This window comes from Cydia splendana, chromosome 22 (genome assembly GCF_910591565.1).
Source record: "Cydia splendana chromosome 22, ilCydSple1.2, whole genome shotgun sequence".
Lineage (NCBI taxonomy): Eukaryota > Metazoa > Arthropoda > Insecta > Lepidoptera > Tortricidae > Cydia > Cydia splendana.
Window position 1 is genome coordinate 2,158,128 of NC_085981.1, and position 23,253 is coordinate 2,181,380.

The 23,253-nt window shown below is 36.1% G+C and overlaps 1 protein-coding gene across 1 annotated transcript in view; it reads right to left on the reverse strand.

The window, feature by feature from the left end:
• The window catches only part of LOC134801524 (nuclear factor 1 X-type), a 79,506-nt gene extending 56,772 nt beyond the window's left edge, over positions 1-22,734 (reverse strand). The window contains exon 1 of the mRNA XM_063774135.1: positions 22,438-22,734. Within this exon, the coding sequence (XP_063630205.1) occupies positions 22,438-22,515 (78 nt within the window). The 5' untranslated portion in view covers positions 22,516-22,734. The remainder of the gene's footprint in view (positions 1-22,437) is intronic.
• Between the last annotated feature and the right edge of the window lie 519 nt (positions 22,735-23,253).

Below are 23,253 nucleotides of genomic sequence, written 5' to 3' on the forward strand. Positions count from 1 at the left end.
GGGGCCCACTGATTAACAGTCCGCCGGACGTTATCGGCCTGTCAGTTGTTCGGAGCTGTCAAAATTTTGTTCTAACTGACAGGCCGATACCGTCCGGCGGACTGTTAATCAGTGGGCCCCTTTATGCATATGGAATTATATGTCAGCTGTCCCAGCGCTAGTCACATCGATGACGAGGTGTGTTTTGTCCTTTCAATGATAATTTTCAGAAATAAATACTTATATATTAAATCATTTCTTTCATGTTTTCAAAGATGCTTGATTTGTGTGACAAAATATTATACGGTATGTATAACCTGTCTTTTCCATTTCGCTTGTTAACTAAGCTAGACTGTACAGTGTACAATTTATAAATTTTCCTCCCGAAAAATTCGTATATTATAGCTATAAAGGGACTGCTACGAGTAAACTAACGAAAACTTGAACTGACGCGGTGCGCTTCGCTGCCCCCGTATCTGACACGCCGGACTTTTTCTCCAATTTTCGTCCTTTCAGTGATAATTCTCTATTATTCGGAAAACTAACTTTTTCAATATATTATTTCTGCATGTTTTAAAGATGCTGTACCTACAACCCCAATAAACGCGCAAAAAAAAATGCATGGAACAATTAATTTTTCACCACACCAGCTCGGAAAGGCTTACTTTGCACTTCAAAAACTGATAGCAAAGTTGTATTTTATTCACATGTGAGGCAAAGTAATCAAATGCAAAATTTGAGTTGTTTTCTTATGTTTGCTCGGGTATCAATATTAGCACGAGCGGTTAAACAACAACGTTGCCCCCTTGTAAAACAAATAACTATTGTATAGGTACCTACTTGTCCTATGAAGGCTATGAATGAAGAAAAAACGCGTCTCGATTTTTAACTAATCATCATACGAGATTAATTTTATCTTCTCACATTGAAAACAAATGTATAATTCCTCATTAAAAAAAATATCCAATGACAAACAAACTTGTGATGCGACAACGTTGGACACAATGACAACGCATTTTGTCCTATCCTACATGAGCGTTTCTTTTATTTTTTGCCATTTTTGTATATTGTGACCTTTTTGCCACTTTTGTGTTATTTCTACTCAGACTCACGAGCCCTTTCGATCCTAATGGGATAAAAAAACAACGGGTTGCACTGCGGGAGTGCCGGCAGAAGTGAAAACTCAATGACATTGTTCAGGTCACGTGTCCGTCTTACGTCTTACGAATCTTACGGTCACGTGACCTGTCGCGAGTTTAACATTTTTTTCCCATCACAAAAAGTGCACAGCGCCGCTAAAGAAGTTTTCACTTCTAAAATGTCCCAGAGTTTTTTCCTATTGTGTTACCATTTCCCCATATACATACTTTGTATGGCGGTAACAAAAAGGAAAGTTTGAAAAATGTATGGAAACTTTAGGACACCATTTTTTTTTTCTCCTATAAAGATGAAAGGGCTCGCGATCTTGACTAGAAATAACACAAAAGTGGCAAAAAAGCTCACAATATATAATAATGGCAAAAAAAAAGAAACGCTCACATAACCAATAATTGAGGAAAGAGCTCGCGTCGAGAACAAACCAAAAATTCCCGAATAAAAAAAATCGAATCGGGCCACGGTGCTCGGGGCTCAAAATAAGCGATGAATATAAACAAATAGCCACATCCGAATACAAAACCTCCTTCTTCTTGAATTAAAGTCGGTTAAAAACATTCCAAAGAAAACACGCGTAGCGACAACCCAATACAACGCGTTTTACATCAATCTTGAAATTGCATCCTGATTTTACACTAACCCATCATAGACATTGATAAAATATGTAACAATTATGAATCATATACGATTATTTACATTATTTTGCTTTCATAAGTAATAGTTACTGATTTAAAAAAAGCGTGTTTGAATTAAAAGACTCGTCAAGATCGCGTAGTCTTTTTCTAATGCAAAAAAACGAACTATAGTTCAATAAGAACACAATTAAAAAAACACCCAAAGAAAACGGCAACCGTGACGCAACGCTTTTTCGTCCAAGCCCTCAGCGTCTAGAGCGCGCCACAATTTTTCCGATAATAGAACACCCGTCTCCCTCTAACGCGACGTTGCGCGAGCTCGCGGCTAAAACAGGCACACTATATTTAGTTCTGCAACTGCACTGGCTGTCCTGCGCTAGCAGGGAAACCACATATTACGGCAGATTTTCGGCACATACTGTATAATATTCAATTAGCTGGATATTGATAGCTCGGCCGGCAATTTTGGTCAGGGCATCTGCTGCGCTTAACGCGGGAGATATACGATTAGTTTTCGATGGCCTGTTAGATAAATATGTATTGTAAGGGCGCAGGGTGCGTTTAAGCTGCGGTTTTAGGCTGCGCATAGTATAAACTTGTGTACAGTAAAGGGCCATAAAGTTTGCACATCGGTATTTAGAAAGAGAATATTGGAGGCAACGAGAATGAAAGAGACAACGCTCTACGAAGCCGAAATTCCGATGTGCAAACTTTATGGCCCTTTACTGTAAATTGTGTAATGGAAAAGCAGAAATTATGTTTGAAATGTAGTGATGACGACGCATTATTAGTCTATAAGACATACGTATAAAGGGTGCCGGCGTCTTAGCTTCATGATTTTAGGTATTTAAGATAGACGTACGTATGCTCGTCTTTGTCCCAATACATAAAGCACAGTGTCATCTATTGGGCATTAGCATTTTTTTTTGTTTTTAGGACAATTTTACAGAGATCGGCCTAGTCCCACAGTAAACTCAATAAGGCTTGTGTTGTGGGTACTAGACGACGATATATATAATATACACATATAAATAAATACTTATAAACATATAAAACATCCATAGCTAAGGAACAAATATTTGTGATGAACACACAAATAAATGCCCTTACCAGGATTCGAACCCGGGACCTCCTGCTTCGTAAAGCAGGGTCACTACCGACTACGCTAGGAGGCGTTATCGTTATTAGGATTTCGAGCGAGAATAAGTACCTCATAGGTGTTTCTTCGTAGTTTTACCTTTTATGTATAAGATTGAATCTTGGCCCATATGAATGAGTTTCTCGGCAATTACCCCCCTTATTCATTAAGGGGGTAGCCCCGAAGTTTTCATCGATTTTTGACATGTTTTGAATCGTATCTCCTTTTTTTGCACTACAGATAGAATTATAAGACAAACGGTTATCGGTTTTTCAATCTTTTATCTCCGGTTCTGTCCACCGAATTTTGAAAGAAATGAATACTTATTTTTTTATGATTTTTTTAAACATTGTCTAAAAAAACACTTTTTTCGTATCTAGTTTGCAGTGAAGGATCTTTTATGTACGAAATCTATATATTTGGGTTCGTCTTTGACGTCTCGAAAAACGTGTCCAGGGTTTTAATTTTAAACTGATTAACACAAAAGTTATGGCCAGAAAACCAGTTTTTTAGCCTAAAATTTTTCAACTTTGACGCCAAATATATCGAAGACAATGAACTTTGAAGTAAATATGGGATACTATATTGCTTAAAGCCGTTGCTGTTAATATAATAAGCTACAAAAAATATTACAAAACTAAGAGATTCAGATCGAAGGTCATTGGCGTGGGGTAGCCCCTTAAATTTGGCGACCTCCTACAAAACGAAATGTCGAAATGACAGATAGGAACAAACGATTATTAAGGATTTGTTAGATTTGACAAACCGTTTGAGACATTAGTTTTTCAGTGAAGAAGCACTAGCACACTCTCCACTCACCGTCCGTCTCAACTCCAACTCCACTGTCTGTATGTCTGTCACCAGGCTGTATCTCATGAACCGTGATAGACAGTTGAAATTTTCACAGATGATGTATTTATGTTGCCGCTATAACAACAAATACTAAAAAAGTACGGAACCCTCGGCGGGCGAGTCCGACTCGCACTTGTCCGGTTTGATACAACCATAGACTAGGAATCCTCTAGACCGAGTTTAGACCAATTATTTCATGCAACCGATGATGCCAAAAATGCGGGGGTGCGCGGGACGAAGTGAGCGAAGTCCCGTGCCGTGATTGGTCCGTTCAAAGACACGGACGTCACACAAAGACACTTTCGACTCGAACATGGAGTAAAATTACCGTATGCGTATACCGCAGAGGGGGTAGCGCGACTATGCTAAGTCAGGGTACAACATATTCAAATTATACCTGCCACGAATTATTAATGTCATAAACAATATCACCGTTAAAATAAAAACATTTCCAAAAATAGAATGTTGTCAACGTTCCGTTACATTCAAGACTGGCAGCTTATTCGAATTTCAAACTCATTTGACGCTTAACTTCAGCAAACTCTTATAACTACTACAAATGTATACCAAATTTAAACCGTATTTATACGTGTGTAGAGTGTTTTTAAATAACGTGAAAGTTTGAGATCAGAGGTATCTAACCTAACGTTTTCCTCTATTTATTTTTTGCCTCGCGACTGGCCGAAAATAAACGTGAAAACAAAATATACATTATCTTTGGAGCTTTTGGGTGATTTTAGTATTTCGTACAAATCGCAATGTCCTATTCGTAAAACTAAAACTATATAAGATGGGTAAGTTTGAGGAAAATTCGCGCTTCGTATTTGACCGCTGATGTAGATGGTGACAGCTCTGTACATTATGCGACAATTCTGGTTGTGAAGAGTTGACTTTTGGCAATCCAATGACCGCAACGCATACGCCACAGCCAACTATAGCGCCATTTATTTCAGCTGTCAAACTAGCGGTGACGGTTTTTAGGGTTCCGTACCCAAAGGGTAAAACGGGACCCTATTACTAAGACTTCGCTGTCCGTCCGTCCGTCCGTCCGTCCGTCTGTCACCAGGCTGTATCTCACGAACCGTGATAGCTAGACAGTTGAAATTTTCACAGATGATGTATTTCTGTTGCCGCTATAACAACAAATACTAAAAACAGAATAAAATAAAGATTTAAATGGGGCTCCCATACAACAAACGTGATTTTTGACCAAAGTTAAGCAACGTCGGGAGTGGTCAGTATTTGGATGGGTGACCGTTTTTTTTTTTGCTTTTTTTTGTTTTTTTTTTTTGCATTATGGTACGGAACCCTTCGTGCGCGAGTCCGACTCGCACTTGTTTCTTGAAACTTTGCACCCCTTCCAGAACTATACAAGTCTATGGAACTAAATGGATAAAAAAATCGAAAAATCAAACGAAGGGACTGTGGTTATTTAATATACATGAAATTATATGTAAAAATATTATCAATAATGTCAATATCTCCACTATCCTCTTAAGACTGTTTCTCAATACATTGAGTGCTGTGGGAACCCGCGAGTTCTCTGTTCATAAGTCGCTTTCCTTTACAAAGCGGGAAAACGCTAGAATCTACTACAAGCGTAGCGCTACGAAAACGTTGGCAGTGAATGCGTTAAGTCATCGTTAGTAAAATAATCACAGTGTTAGTTATTTATTCATTCCACACAGTCCATTATTGAGACGGACCTGATCTATTAGAATTTCACGCAAACTGGGAATTCTTGTGCACGTCTGAATGGTAATGCACTTAACATTGCATCATTGCTATCATAAATAGAATGCAGCAAAGGTGAAGTGTGGTATTAGCTACTTCTACCATACTCTACACATAGATACTTTCGAGGTGTGATGCTGAAGGAAGATGCTGCAGATACCTTGGTCTGCTTTCCGCACAAATAGGTCGATATTAAGCGAACTCAACATCAAAACCAGACTCTCAGCCATATGTTGGAGGATACTTGAGTTTTTCGATCACATAGCCAAGAAGGTCATAATCTTCAAGGTTGATGGCAAACGACCTACTGGCGTATTCGAACTTCAAGATATTCACAAGAGACGACACGTACTAGATCCATGCTAGATACGTTATAGTGTAGATATCAACTAGTTCTCTTTTGCAGCGCAATTCGGGCAACCAATGTCACTTTTACGTTAGATAGCGTAAGATATCTATTAGATGTGAATTGGATCTCTAAGTCATATCCTGAGGAAAGCGTTCAAGAGTATCTCCAGAATCGCGCAAATGTCATATTTGACAGGTTAGATCTTAAACATATCGTTATCGTATCTTGGTGATGTCTACAACATATCTAATAGATGTCTATTTCAAAATCCAAATCGGGCCCCTAGAGGCCGTAGCCCAACAAGGTGGGCAGATCAAGTCCGTTCTACCCTGGACACCCAACTGCATGTCGCGCTTCACGATGCCAAGAACAGGCACAGATGGCAGGACACCGTTAAAGAGAAGCTGCTTCCACGGGGATTTGACGAGCCTCAGCAATGAGGAACACGACGCGAGGAGGGAGGACCATACTCTAGCATCAGGGGGCTTAAAGAAGAGACGTTTCGCACTAGGAATTCCGTACACTGACCCGCTTGTTTCTATCTCATATGCACGCGCATAATTATATTACACAAATGTATACTAAAGCGTTACTTTTTTAAGGTTCCGTTCCGTCTGTTTGTCACCAGGCTGTATCTCATGAACCGTGATAGCCAGGCAGTTGAAAATTTCGCAGATGATGTATTTCTGTTGCCGCTATAACAACAAATACTAAAAACAGTATACCTCATGGTATAATAATATACTCCGCCTGGTACTCCACTCCCGTCTTTTCTAGGTCACCTAACTGACACAAGCCTACGTCATCATGCGACAGCGCTATATGATAATATGCGATAGCGCTATATATAGCGGCCATGTTATTGTGACGTAGGCCTGTGTCACTCTGGGAATAGAAGACCATGTTTTATTAGACTATGGTATACCTAAAATGAATATTTTAGTGGGGCTCCCATACAACAAACGTGTTTTTTTGCCGTTTTTTGCCTAATGGTGCGGAACCCTTCGTGCGCAAGTCCGACTCGTACTTGGGCGGTTTTCTAAAAACACCGCAAAAGCCACATTCGATGTAATCGATGATACCGGGCCGTCAGACACAGGCGAAGATAGGAATTATCGTACCTGCTTCAAGACGTCTGGTATTGACATTGCTACGTGGCAATTTAGAAACCATAGTGCTTTCTTTATGATGTTACTATCGGTACCAAGAACCCCTAGTGACTGTATATCGTATAGTGTGACGAGCGTTCGCGTTTGCGTTATGTCTATTTTTGTATGGGATTTAGAACAGCGCACCAAGCGGGAGGTTTTGGAAACTCAAAATCCCATACATGACACGTATGTTACGTCATGCTATCAAATGAAATTTACACTAGGTGTTCTGAGGGCAAATTTTTGAATTTTAGCGCTCGATTTTGTCACTCGTAAATCTGTGGAAAACAGCGAAATGATATTCAATAACTGTTCCAAATTTTAGGTATCTAGTCAAACGGTCTCTGAGAAATACGCATTTAACTGATTTGCAAGACCGAATTGATCCCAAAATCGGCTGCCAGGGCTATAAACGCGAAAATCGAGGTTAGTAAATTTCGAATATCTCTGTCAATCTAAGTACCTACTCCTTTATTGGAATAAAACAGAAAGATGCCCGAATTATGCGAACTTTAATGTTCGCGGGAGGCCCTCTGAAATTAGTAGTCCTGTCCTAGACACAAACACCACTGCATAAACGTGTTATTTTTATAAAAAGCGACCTATTTATCATTACTCTTAAGTGTACTATAAATGAATGGTGTTATTTAAGGATTTCCGTGAATCTAGACGAAACAAAAACGATTCAACCAACTTGGCAACTGGCAGATTTCCACTGCCAACTGTCATATGTCAGTAGCCCGGCCTTGACACCGCGTACACTGTCAATGTCATTGTGTTTTTGACAGATATAAATATCTGTGACTAAGTAGGAACGCCTACAGTGAGAACTAATTCGTTGTTAATGTTTGTCAACGAACGACAAGTCGTCTTTCATCGATGTACAGTCACCTGCAATAATAATTACACAACGGAGGCCGCAAAAATATCTGACACAATCTTATTTGTAGAGCCATAAGAGCGGACACGCTAGAAAGGCGCATTATTACCGGGAGTGTCGACGGACGAAGGAGTAGAGGGTCAGGACCCAGTAGATGGTCAGATGAGGTCCAAAATATTACCCAGGTTTCGCTCCAGGCAACGATGCAGATGGCCGAAGATCGAGAGGCCTGGAGAGCAGTGATAGGAAGAATACCACATAGGAGTCACGTCCCTCAGACATGAGGTCACGACCAAGAAGAGCGTGTCATATATTTTTGCGGTCGAAGAGTAACATATTATTGTAGGTGACTGTAGATGTTTTAAATGGCCTCTTTTAAACCTCTTTGGGCCTCTGTACGATTCCTACTGAAATATATATGTGACACCACAATTTGCGACGCTTTCGTAACAGCTACAAAATAACATTAAAACTGAGAAATGATGATGATGTAGGAGTCAAGACCGCTTAGCTTAAGTGGGACTGGGCTGAACATGTCTGTCTCATACTCCCAGAAAGGTGGGCCAAAATGGTTACAGAGAATGACCCACGGGACACCATATACGGTGCAGACCGGGGTTCAGGCAGACCGAAAAGGAGATGGCGGGACGACTTGGACGCATTCTACCCCAAATGGTGAGAAAATGCCGATGACAGGGTCGAGTGGAGACAACGAGGGGCCTTTGCCCAGCAAGGGGACACCAAAGTAGGCTAATAAAAAAAACTGAGAAATATTTACCTACACCAACCAAGCAATAAATTTTTGATTGGTTTTAGAAACTAAAACCATTTAACTATTTCTATTTAACCTAATGGTTTACTGGCTGAGAATGCTAATAGGTACTATAGATTCACATTTCGTGGCCAATTTTTTATAAGGTGAGCAGCTAGACGGTACTCATCTAGTAGCTACTAACGTCACGTCTTGGTCGATTCATTGAACTATTTACTACGTATGGAACCGGCATAGACAACCAGTATTTTTGCCCACGAGTTATTGTTTTTTTGACAAAAATCCATAGAAGCGGAGCGTGGATCTCGCGACCTAAACGCGTAAGCGCCATGAATTTTACGGCACTTACGTTTTAGTCACGTGGTACAGGTTGTGGTTGCGACGATTTGATTATTTGGTATGGCTTCTCTACAATCTCTATACTTACTAATAATATCTCAATGTAAACCTACTAGTATTTGTAAATACCTTGTTTGCTTAGGGGCTTACTTTAGTTGAAAGTGGCCATGTGTACGTTGCTTAAAGCACTTCTCACTAATACAACAGTCAACCAAAGCTCAACAAAACCAGCACAACCTCATCTCATTACTAACCAGGCAACTGCCGTAAAAAGTAAAACGGCAAGTTTAAATGTGACAAATAAACGTTAGGCCCGTGTGCCAAACCGTGTTGAGGCGGTGCCAGCCCATCTGCGGCCTTGACATCTGCTCCATATCACGGGGAGGTTTAATCTGGTGGGATAGGACATCCACAAAAATGCACTCATTTCACTAAGTTAATACTATTCGGTCTAAAACAAGCATACGGCTCGCCTGATGGCTGAAATCGAACCAGCGTCCTCTGCATTCGCGGCAGATGCCTAGACCACTCGAACACGATAACATGGGCCCGATTCGGATTTTGAAATAGACATATTAGACATCACCAAGATACGATAACGATATGTTTAAGATCTAACCTGTCAAATTTGACATTTGCGCGTTTCTGGAGATACTGTTGAACGATTTCCACAGGATATGACTTAGACATCCAATTCACATCTAATAGATATCTTACTCTATCTAACGTAAAAGTGACATTGGTAGCCCGAATTGCGCTGCAAAAGTGAACTAGTTGATATCTAAACTATAACGTATCTAGAATGGATCTAGTACGTGTCGTCTCTTGTGAATATCTTGAAGTTCGAACACGGCAGCATGAGTCAACTTTTCTCAAGTAAGTAGGGTCATTGCGTCAGTTCACCGTCCAGTGCCTGTTTCCGTCCACTTGGCGTAGTCGCTAAAGAATTGCGTATCATTTGAATATACAGGTATATATTCAAATTATACGCATTTCTTGAATATATAGGCATATATTCAAATTATACGCAATTCTGTAGCAACTACGCCAAAGGCACTGGACCATTGACGTATAATATCTGAGGGCGGGCTAATGGGGCACTCAAAATGGTACTAGTCCAGCGGTGTTACTCACGAATTCCAGCCAATCGTGCAGTCTAACGCAACTAGTTGCGACCAATAGCGCGCGTAATGCGAACTCGTCAACCAATCGCGCGCGTGATGCGAACTCATCAACCAATCGCGTTGTAGCGGTTTCACACCGCTGTACTGGCCCCTGTGGCTATTATTATTGCCCGTAAAGCCAGTCCCTAGATATCTATGTCAATGCACTGGACGGTAAACTGACGCAATAACCCTATATGCATCTCTTAAGGGCTTACTAATATTGACGAGTGTACTAAAAAAATCAACACACTTACACACATCTGTCAGTCAAATAGTACCCTAAGTTCTGGAAAAAATGGGAAAAAAAGTTTGAAATCAACTAAAATTAACTTGAGTCTAGATGCCAGCGAAAATGGTTGTAATCAAGAGCATGAAAAAGTAAATAACCATATTAACCATTGCATAGATCCTGGAACTTGTCTCAAGAGTACACCTGTTCCGGATAGCCACCCGGAGATGCCGACGACTGCAGCCGACCTCACGAGTCTCACGACTGCAGAATTTAATGAGCAAGAAACTAAGCATAATAAGATTTGTCTATTCGCCTCTCCAGGCACGCTGCCCTAAATGATATCATCCGCCGGTCTCTTGCCACCTTCAATGCGCCAGCTATCCTCGAACCTAACGGCGTTTTGAGGGACGACGGCAAGAGACCGGACGGTATGTCCCTGGTCCCGTGGAAGATGGGACGGGTGCTAGTCTGGGACGCCACATGCGTCGATACACTGGCACCGTCCCATCTACCAAGAACTTCGACCAGGGCTGGGGCGGCTGCCGAGGCGGCTGAAAACAAAAAGTTTTCAAAGTATCAAGGTCTCGGCCCCCAATACCATTTTGTGGCATTCGGTGTCGAGACACTGGGGCCGTGGGGTCCAAGCGCTCATGTTCTTTTTAAAGAACTGTCGAAAAAGCTGGCCGATACCACCGGTGACCAGAGAGCTGGCAGCTTTCTCTCGCAACGCATTAGTATTGCCATTCAGCGAGGGAATGCTGCGAGCATCTTTGGCCCAATGCCGCGGGGGCCTTTTTTAGATTTACTTTAGTTTAGATTAGTTTAGTTTTTAATTTTAGGTAGTTTTTAATTTTAGTTAATTTTTAATTTTAGGTAGTTTTTAATTTTAGTTATAAATTTAGTTTTTAATATTTTTATGTTACTCATTATACTGTATTATTTTTATCGACCCTTATAAATTAATCTTATAGGTATTTACATGTGTTAAGACGCTTGGTATAAGAAATACTTAATATAAATGTAAAATAAACTTAATATGCAGATCCTTTGTTGTACACGGTAGTCTATGTGTGAATTTTACAGCTCAAATGGCTTTAATAAGTTACTTAATATAGCAAATTTTTACTTAGGCGATTTGTATAAAATTTGTCATTACCTTACAAAGGGGGTTGGCATCAAAGTTTTACTAAAAGATCTTGACAAAAAGTTACAACGTTACACATTGAGTGACTATTGTGTTATTTTCATAGGTGAGGAGGATATTAAAAATTCTCAAAATTATTCAACCTTGGTTTCTTACATCAGAACATGCCTAGAAAAAATTTGCCATACCAATATAATTATATGTGCCCCTACTTTTAAATGTAATAATTATTCTAGTATATTCAACCAAAGAATTGAAATTTTTAATAATCTAATGTACTCTGACATAAATAGATATAACTATGCATTTATTTTTGATAGTAATTGTAACTTATCCTATGACTCTGATATGTTTTTGAGTCACTCTGGTCGTCTAAATAATAAGGGAATGAGAACAATATTCCATGATCTATATGAAATGTTGACATCTAATAAAGAAAATCATCTTATGCTAACGCCAAATAATAATAAAACTAAATCTGATTCATTAGTTCATTCAACACCGGCTGATTTTTTTCGTAACAACTACAAGTAATGGAAATTCTTCTAATAAATGTATGGTGTTTCATCAAAACATATGTGGTCTATTGAGTAAGCTTAATATTCTTGAAATTACACTGGATGAATTTCAAAGTAAGAATCAAGACATTGATGTCATCTGTTTTAGTGAAACTTTTGTTAAAATAGGTTGTGAACAAAATGTAAGACTCAGTAATTTTAAATTAGCATCATCTTATTGCAGAATTAATAGCAGAGGTGGCACAGCAATTTTGGTCAGAAAGAGACTGGAAGCAAAATCAATTGAGTTTCCGGCAAAGTTAGCAACTGACTACTATTTTGAGTGTTGTGGTGTGGAAATTAAAAGTGCGAATCTACTGGTCATTACAATTTACAGAATACCAAAGCAAGTGCAATCTCATATTAATCTTTTCCTCTATAAACTTGAAAATTTGTTACATTACTTAGCTTTAAAGTTTCCTAAGAAAAGGATTGTGGTTTGTGGTGACTGGAACTTAGACACATTAAAACACAGCTCAGTTACAAATGAGCTGGTTAGTCTACTAAGGACCCATAACTTTACACTGCACATAAAAACACCAACTAGAATTAACGCCTGTATTGACCAGATCGCCAGTAACATGGTCCAAGTTAAATCTGACACCCACAGGCTCAATCTATCCGATCATGAAATGGCACAGTCTATTATCTTAAACATCAACAAGATCAAAACTTATGCGACATGGTATGAGTTTAGGAGAGACTATTGTAGTGACAACGTGCGGAAATTTTATGACAGCATCAAGGCCTTATCTTTTTGTGAAGTATTTAGCTCTAATAATTCTCAAGACGCGTTTAACTACTTTTATGACTTAATATGTCTTTTCTATGATTTATGTTTTCCTCTGATTAGATTTAAAGTAAATAACCAACAAAAAAATATCTGGCTGTCAAGAGGAATACGTAAGTCATGTCAGGTGAAACGTCAATTGTTTTATCAGTTCAGAAATAGTAGAAGTAAGTCGATTAAGAATAAAATGTTTTTGAAAAAATATAGCTCACTACTTAGGAAGTGCATATATAGGTCACAACAAATTAGCAATAGTAAATATATTTCTACTAATAGTAATAAGTGTAAAGCGACCTGGAATATTATTAATTCTCAGACATGTAATTTTGATTATACTACTAATATAAATAATTTGAAAGTCAATGACGTAACATACTCTAACCCAATAGATATCTGCACTATATTAAATAATCATTTTATAGAAGCAAGTAATGTTAAGATAACCAGGAACACTGGGGCAACAATTAATGTAGACAGCCATCAATCTACAATGTTCCTTATGCCTGTTAATGATATTGAAGTCCACAAACTTATAAAATCATTAAAAAATAGCAATACTTGTGGGACTGATGGTATTTCAACTAGAATAATAAAGGAAGCTGGAATATTTCTCTGTCAGCCACTTGCACATATAATAAATTTATCTTTTAGTCAAGGCCATTTCCCTGAGCAGCTAAAAATGTCCATAGTAAAACCGTTGTTCAAAAAAGGTGAACGTGATGACCCAAGTAACTACAGGCCAATTACCATAGTTCCAGTCATTTCAAAAGTCGTTGAAAAGGCCTTTTGTGTTAGATTAAATAACTTTTTAACCAAATTTGATATCCTACATCCCGATCAATATGGTTTTAGACAGGATCGTAATACAGAACTAGCTTGCCTTGACTTTATTAAATATGTGACTGGAGCAATCAATAACAAGTCACCAGTTATGTCAATATTCCTTGACATGACCAAAGCATTTGATCTTGTGGAACACTCAAGGCTATTGGCAAAACTAAATGCATATGGCGTTAGAGGTGTAGCGAATGACTGGCTTAAATCCTATCTATCGAATCGGAATCAATGTACTGAGATCACAAGACTGGAAGAGGTGGATAACCAGATTCACAAAGAAGTGTATCGATCGACATTCCGCACTGTTGTCTCGGGAGTACCTCAGGGCAGTAATTTGGGGCCATTACTTTTCCTATTGTTCATAAATGACCTTCCCAAAGCCGTGAAACCCAAATCTATACTTTTTGCTGACGATACAACAATAATAATTAAGAGTGATAATGACAATATATGTAAATATGAAGCTGACATAGGTGACGCCTTAACTGACATAAATAATTGGATAGACAATAATAATCTTCTTCTTAATTTTTCTAAAACACATTATATGCAATTTCACTCATCTAGGTCAACTCCTACTCAATTAAATTTAACATCATGTATTTCTATGCATCAATGTACATGTATGCAATAAATGACAATAAACAATAAACAATAAATATTACCATTAATAGTATTGCTCTAATGGAAACCAAAAAAGTAAAATTTCTGGGCATTCATATGGATTCCTTTCTTGACTGGAAGAATCATATTGGCTCTATTTGTAGTAGACTTGACCGGTTTGTCTTCGCATTGAGAAGGTTAAGGCAGAGTGTATCCGTTGAAGCAGCACTCACGGCCTACCATGGCTATGTTTCATCCGTCCTCAATTATGGCCTCATCCTATGGGGCAATTCTGTGGATGTCGATAGAGTATTCAAGATACAAAAACGATGTATACGCGCAATTGCAAATGCCTGGACAAGATGTAGCTGTAAGCCTATCTTTAAAGTACTTAACATTCTTCCATTAACTTGTATGTACATTTACAAAATATGTTTGTTTATTAACAAATTTCCAAATTATTTTAAGAAAAGGTCTGAGGTATTTACAGGTATCTTGAGGGAACCTTACAGAGATCTTTTAGACCAGCCACGCTGTAGGACTGAAATTTACAAACGGAATGCGTATTATATGTGTATTGTCATTTACAACAATCTACCATCAGAAATTAGGAATCTTGAACGCAAGGATTTCAATTGTACCCTTAGAATTTGGCTCCAAGATCATTGTTTTTACAACATGAAAGAATTTTTGAATTATAAAAACATGATGACATGAAATATGTATTGATTTTTAATTTTAGGTTTTCTTATTATTTGGCATAATTTTAACTTGACATTGTTTATAAATTAGTGTAAATGTATTGTGTATAAGTGTATATAGCTAATTAATGTAATACTTTGTAAATACCTATATATATGAATGCTGTAGAATATAGTTTTAAGAATAATTTGCATGCTGTCATGAGATAGCGGATTAAGGTGGATCATTACTAACCTAAAGTTAAGACCTGTAACTAACCCTTTTTCTGCAAATAAATATGAATCTGAATCTGAATCTGAATCTACGGCGCACTGGTGAACAGAAATCCACATTCAAAATTAACACTTATTCAGCTTTCCACACTAGCTTTATACCCCTCAATTAAAAAAACTAGTGATTAAGAAACTAGTTAAATGACAGATTTTAAAGCACAATTCAAAACCAAATCTAGATTCTCTAGAACTTTCCACGTTAACACCTAATACGTCATACACGTGCTAACACTTAACACAATTCGCAAAAGGATACACCCTAACAAATACAACGTCGGTTACGACCTTACGTAACTTAACCAACTTATATCTTAAGTGTCGAACGTTGCCCAACTTTCCCCAACTTGTAAGCCCGGGCTTGGGGAGAATGGGGATCATCGGATCAGGTTTGTTTAGCGTTTACATACATTTTGACTTGCGAGGAAAGTTGTCGACGGTGGGAATTGTTGTGAAAAGTAGCTTGTTAAGAAATGAATGGTTATTTGCTTTAAAACGATTAATAAACCATTTAAGGTATTTATTTAAAAGACCTGCTAGTACAGTCACCTGCAATAATATGTTACCCTTCGAAGGCCGCAAAAATATGTACACGCTCTTATGGCTCTACGAATTGATATGAATAGATTGTGTCAGATATTTTTGCAACCTTCCTTGTGTAACATATTATTGCAGGTGACTGTACATATTACAAGTTACAATATTTTTGAATCGGGCATTTGGTTTAAGTGATGCTATAAAAAATGCTGTTACCTACACAGTATTCCAAAACGCCCTCACAAAAATTTTCAATCAATCTGTAGGTTTTTATATGAATCAATTTCTTAAATCTAATAAAATGTTTATTGTACATACCTTGCAGTCATCTCTCCGTGAAATAAAGATCACAAATTGATAAGAATGCCGCTGGCGACGTAATAAATAAAAGATCAGGAGGGTCAAGTGAACGAGACGACAACATTATTATTTATATCTGCTGAAGAAAAATATTTTCCGCTGTCCCTACTTCCGATATCGCAATACGCTTTTAGCAAAAACAAAACGCTATCGACGTTCGAATTTTAAATATCGATGTTCAAATTTTTTAAAAGTCGTCCGTATTTTACATTTTTAAACTTTAGAACCAACGGACGTTCGCCTTGCAGCCGCAAATCAAATCAATCCAATCCCGCAAATGGAGCCTTTGCCTTCTGTTAAAAAAAAAGATTAAAAAATAAAAACGTGCAACACATTCCTGGGGTTAGTGCATTCGGGAATCATGCACTTACAAATTTAATAACTAACATTAAGATATTAAAACAAAAAATGTTATGTGAATCAATATGCAGTCCAAATTAAACTGAACGCACCTTTATGTTTCGATACTAAAAATTCAATCTAGTTCCGACATTTTATGCTATGGTTGGTCGAATTCACTTCAGTTAAAGTGGCTTTTAAAAATAGAAACGGCTGAACTGATACAAGTTTATACGGGATAACCTCAGATATCGCGCAACCATAAAAATATATAACCTATATAAAATCTATTCTGCTTATTTGTAGGTTATAACAATGTTAAAATTAACTTTTCTTTGAAGTGTGAGCGGCAATTTGACAGCACTCAACGTAGCGTGTGACAGAACTCTTGCGACAGTTTGTTTTTAATATTCTACGCACAAATCTACCATAGACAAAACAGATATTGATTCACATAACAAGTCTAAATGCATATACTCATGTAGTAAACTTTATACATCGCATAAATAGGCAAATTATATACATATTTTGAGTGTATGCATTTGACTTATAGACAATCTGATCTGACCACAAACAATTCAATTTTTTTTTCAAATCAGAAGGTCTACAATAAACATTAACATAGAATAGGGGTTAGAATATCAACATTAACAGTTAGTGAAAAACATTCAACACCGAGAGTGGCAAGAAAGAGTGAGAAAGAAGAAACGACATGAGGTAACATCGAGTATATTGTAAGACATCGATGCGACGCGGCAACAGCCGCCGGGTATTCTTGTTTTTTTTTTTCTTTTTTCATTGTTCTTATTTTGAATTCATCTAGCAGTGCTCTAGCGGTTACCGATTTTCATTTGTTTTTCATTTCAGAGCATGTTATGGTTTAATATGAGTTTATCACAGTGTCATTTTATTTGTGTTAATTAATGTTATTATTCTTTGTTTTTTTTTTATTGTTTCTTATGTTGTTTACATTTACAAGTGTTTCGTATTTTTCTGTATGAACTAATTTTGCTTTATTGCTTTTTCTATTTCTCCCGAAAACGCTTTGGTGTTATCGAAATTTATTTATTTTCTAATTTATATTAGTTTGGTTAGGTTAGGTTAGTTATTTTCTTGTTTTTATAACCTAAACAATAATTTTATTAATATACTCGAAATTGTGTTTTAGATAAAATAGTAGGTATGGTCGGGTGGTTATTGTTAATTTCAGAACGCCATCGACCGTTTAACGATTTTGTTATACTTAGCGTAATAAAATAAAAATAGATCTAATCATTCATTGGCACAATGCCGCGGAGGCCTTTTCTAGATTTATTTTAATTTAGATTAGTTTAGTTTTTAATTTCTGTTTTTTAATTTTAGTTTTTAATCTTTTTGACGTTACTCATTAGACTGTATTATTTTTGCTGAATAAAACATTATCATTAAAATCATTAATATGATTATCTGTGGTCTAATTGGTTTTGTTTCTTTTTGATCATTTTACCCATTTTTAACTTTTAGCAATAAAGGAAATCCTTTCGTTCCACCACATATATTTAATTCGTCATTCGTCATAGTTTAGTTTTAGTTTTAATTTTAATGTTTTGTTTATTTATTTATATTGTTAATACTGTTTTGCTAATATAATATTATTAAATAATTATAAGATAAACTATCATCATTTGAGATTGTAAGATTAGAGTTATTTTATTTGTTTCCTAGCAAATCTTCCAGCTTTATTTGACAGGTGTAATTAATTGTTACGTCTCCAAAACGTAACGTTATTGTACTATTTGAGTAAGTATTGATTATTGGTTCAGTCACTACCGTTGAAATCATATTTTGTTGTTAATTTTATAAGTAGTTTTTCCTAATTTGTAAGTAGGTTTTTTATTTTAATTCAAACAAGTTGCTTTAATTTTTCACCAAAATTAATTTAATTAAGGTAATGTAGGAGTAATCATCGGGGTAAGACTATCACTTGTATGGAATCCTCATACTGTTTGTCTTGTCCCGAGCAAAATAAACTATGTTAGTTTTACCCCGCCTTACCTCAATTATTTTTTGTATTACCAAAAATCTGTGATACTTAATATGACTTCTGTAACAAATTTCCATCACACAAATAAACATAGGTAGACGCTACCTGCGTGATGAGCGCCCTACCAAAGGCGCAAAATTTTGATAGGTATATTTATCTCAATTGTAGTTAATTTTAGTTTTATATTCATTTTATAACATAGATAGAGATGTATAGATTCAGATCTTTCCTGGATTACTCCGTAACCAAATCGTTTAGTTTTCTTCAGTCAGCATTCATTCGTTCCGCCTGGAGCCGACGCCAGGAGGCGCTTTCTCATGTTCAAAACCTTATCTTGATTCGATATTGACTCATAGGTATATGAATATAACACCAACTTAATTATAAGTCTTCAATTATATGTCATTGTCGAAATAGTTGGTGCGAGAACTTTCTGCCTATTATTTTTTCATATTAATCAATCATCTATCCATATTAATTCATTAAATTAACCATTTATTTACATAAAAGATATATACAGTGGTACTACTAAAATAAATTCTGTATAGGCAATTAAGCATATAGTAAACGAACAAGATGCGTTGCATGTATTTTTTTGAGGAATTAATTGTACATGTTCCATTTTTTTGCAGAACTCAAGGCAGATAAAGCCCAGTGAGGAGTAGTAAAGGTCTTGTAAAGGTTAAAGTATATTGACAAAATCCTTACATGCAAAACTGTGTTACGTATATCAAGTATAAACTAACACTATATTATTGTTGGAATATAACAATTGGAACAGTTCTCAAATTAAGATTTTATAATCTAATAAAAGGTAAAATTAAGTGTCAAATCAATATCAGATCAAGATCGGCTTTTTAAAGTTGAATGCCGCACTAGGCCCAGATGTACCGGTTTTGTTCTTCAGAATAGACTAGATGTTGTTTTTTTTTATTTGTTTCAGCGTTTTATAGAGCAAAGGCAATGCTGATACTGCCGATATTAGCACCGAGACAGTACATGTTGTTTTGAGGCCCATATATATCATTTAAGTTAATTGATCTATGACATAATGATATTTTTTGATATTATTTAACATATGTTATATTTCATTTATTCTCTTAAAGTTAAATCAATAGTTGATACATCTAATTAGGATTTATTTAGTCCATTGTAGATAATCCTAGGTACCGAAAAATTATAAATTTTTCCAGATAATTATTCCACTTTAGACCTTTTGCCGTTGAATCTGATGAGTGGATCAAGATCATAGTGATTTCTTTTTTTTATAATGTTGTTAAAATCTAGATATGATTTCTTATTTCATTAACGTTAATTAATATTTGATTACACTATCAATGGTTAAATTTGTTAATGGAACATATTTTTTTGTAGATTCTAAAAACTTCCCTTCTTTTCAGTAGCTTTGATACCTCAATTAAGTACTTCATCTGCTTAGAGCATTCATTAACTGGAGTCGCCTTTAAGAGCTTACCCCTCTGCCGAAAAACTTGCACAATTGTGCAAACTTGTGTATGGACTGACATGGCTATTTGTACTTACGTTACGTACAAATCATGTAGAAATAGCAATACATTTGACGTCCCCTCCCCCGCAAAAATCGGCAGACTGTTTCGTACAGAAAATGACAGCCAAGACGTCTCCAGTTACTAAATGCTCTTAGTTCATGTGTATAACGTTTAACTCATCTTAATTTTATAAAATTTTCAGATTAAGAGTCTCGAGTAAAACCGAGTCGAGTTCTTCAAATTTAGACTCAATAGACTCAAGTTGCTACCAACACTTAACGACTAACTTTAATTCTCGTTGCTCTAAGGATAAGGTCCGCTAATCTCCACTTAAAGTGTCTCCATTTCCACAATCGGACATACTGCTGACTCTGCAGCTGAGACCTGCATCTATGCGTTTAGATACTTTGAATTTTGAACTTTATTAACAACGCCTAAAGTCGCATTTTGAACTTAGATGTGTTACTATTTCCTTTGCATTTTGTGTAACTTGTGCAAAGTCTTATTAGGATTGTTTTTTTGGATTATGAACTTTGAGTAGATTTGAGTAAGGTTGAAATTAGGAGTACTTAGGTTTGGGTAGATTCTGTTTAGACTTGCTAAAGGTGTTTTCGTGCACTTTAGGTAATTTTGTTCACAATGCAACGTGAGGACCCGATTAATTGCATAAATGTGTACCTTTATCTTTGGATATTATTGAGTTTAATAAATAACATTGGTCTGCTTTTTTATATATGTTATCGAATATGTTGAAGGTTGATTTTGAAGACAAACTTTATGACCACGTTTTCTTCGCAAGCTTTCGGTAGTCGGTAACTTTATTATTTTACATTAAATAAAAAAAATATAACTCTAGTTGATAAATGCAATAATTTCGTTTGTTTAACATTGTTACCTATAAATTTTATCCGATTATCCGTTTTTCTTAGATCAATATTATGTTACAGATGACTAAAACTTTTTGACATACCTTGCTTAAAAGTCTTAAAACCAAACAGATTTTACAATCTATACGGAATTCCTGGATCCACGTTTTTAAAAGTGTCCAATTAATTTTGTTTTTAGGTTAATATCATTCGTTACATTCCTATTTCGCAATTATACTATTTTGAAAGTCGTTTATAACCTATGTTGATATGTAAATATAATTTGTTTATAATATGTTATATTTTATGGTATAGCACGTTTTCTTTTCACTTCACTATTTTTTTTTTTTAAACATCCAATTGGTACTTTATTCTGTGTTTTTGAAAACTTAAATATTAGTCTGTATCAACTATTTCCATTATCAACGATAGTTTCGATAATTTTACCACTATGTTTTTAAATACTAATGTATTTTAATCCTTTTCCAAAAACTTCATATTAATTCTGCCGATCTCTTAAAAACTTGAAAAGCTGGCAGCTTTAACATAACACACACAGTCCAGTGAACCATTTAAAAGATAATCATACCATAGACTAGATAAATGTCGATCTTAGAAAAAAAATCTGAAATGAAATCACGTGGTCGTACCCGCAGCAGACATGAATGGGCGTTATGCTACTCTATGCCGTATTTCGCCTGCAGTTCACATCTCCACACCATATCGATTTACCATCCACCAACCTATCCCACAAATCTAACCTTTTATTTATTATTTTCTTCATTTGTTTATTTAGAAATAACTATAGTTTAGTAAGACACTAGGTACTACACCTTGTTGTTTTGTGTAATTGTAAATTTTGATCCGTCATTCATTTTATAAACACGTGTTTTTCAGTTGACAATACGCTGATTCTTTTTTCTTTTTTTGCGGAGGAATGCTTTAACAGTTTCAGTTTTATTTTCGGCCAGCGTTCGCTGTTCGGATGAAATGTAACTGGCCGGTTTTAGAATAGTTTTGTAGCAAGAGAAATGATGTTTATCAACATTTGGATATTTGAAAATCGAATTCTTTATAGAATTAGATTATACTTTCGAAATTTGATTGAGTTATGTCAGGGTTGTACAAACGGTTATTTTTTTTATATTTAGTTAATATTGCGAAACATTTTGATTTAGATTTCTCATTTCTATGTGGATATTTTATTGAGAGTATTTGTTAAGAATATTCAGTTTAATTGCGTTTTATTATAAGATTTAGTTAGAATGTTTTTAATTTAACCACGTTGTTAATACCGATATTTTCGATTTTCCAACGAACATCATATCAGATCTAACGGAAAACTATTTCACGTGCAATTCAACATCTCCTGCGATCGATCTGTTTACCATCACTGTACAACACTCAAATTCAAAATCCACTCGCAAAAATACCCCGGCGGCGGCGCGTAAGCGACATTTAGCCACAACATCTGTTAATATGATTGTTAATTACATATGTTGTTGTTAAAATGTAGCCACCTGTCCCGAGGAGGGCGCCTGGAGGTAGGTAGCTACGTCGTCAACCATACAGGCTCGCGGTAGGTCGGGGAGGAACATAATACGCTAAGGCATCGCGTGCTGCCTCCGCGGCGGGCCGCGACAGACTGGCGAGAGGGATCGGGACGCCCCGCCCCGAGGGTAGGGCTGCGGCGGGAAATGTATTGGGATTTTTCATTATTGTAGCTTATTGGTTGATTTGTTTTAATTTAGAGTTGAAAGCTTTAATATTTAGAGAGTTTTATTGTGGTTTATATTTAAACCACACTGTTATCTAATTTACATATATTTAAAGGATATTTTATTCGTTCATCGACCTAGGACTTTTGCTATACCCTTAAAAGAAATTAAAAGCTTTGTACCGAAATGTTGATACTGTTTATGTATAACATTCTTGCTTACTGCAACATAACCTTCAAAAACTATTAACTGGGTGGCAAATTCTTCGAAGGTTTTAGAAGGCGGGTTGGTTGGGAAAGCTTTTTATTTGAGGATTTTGATTCTTATAGCTAAATAAATTAAACAGTTTTTAATTTTTTGGCACATTGAATAGTTAAACCTTATTATAATTATACTTAGGTTTGTCTGAAATGTCTAAGTGAAGTCATATTAATATACGCTCAATCTTTGTACGCCATTTACAAGACAATAAACACTAATACACTTAAAACATGTAGCTTATTTATTTAGGCATTTAATACTATAACTAAAACTACTAAATGTTAAAAAATAAACAAAAAAAATACACGTTATTAACTTATTTTTCAAGAAAACTCGCAAAAATTATCCCGAGTTTTT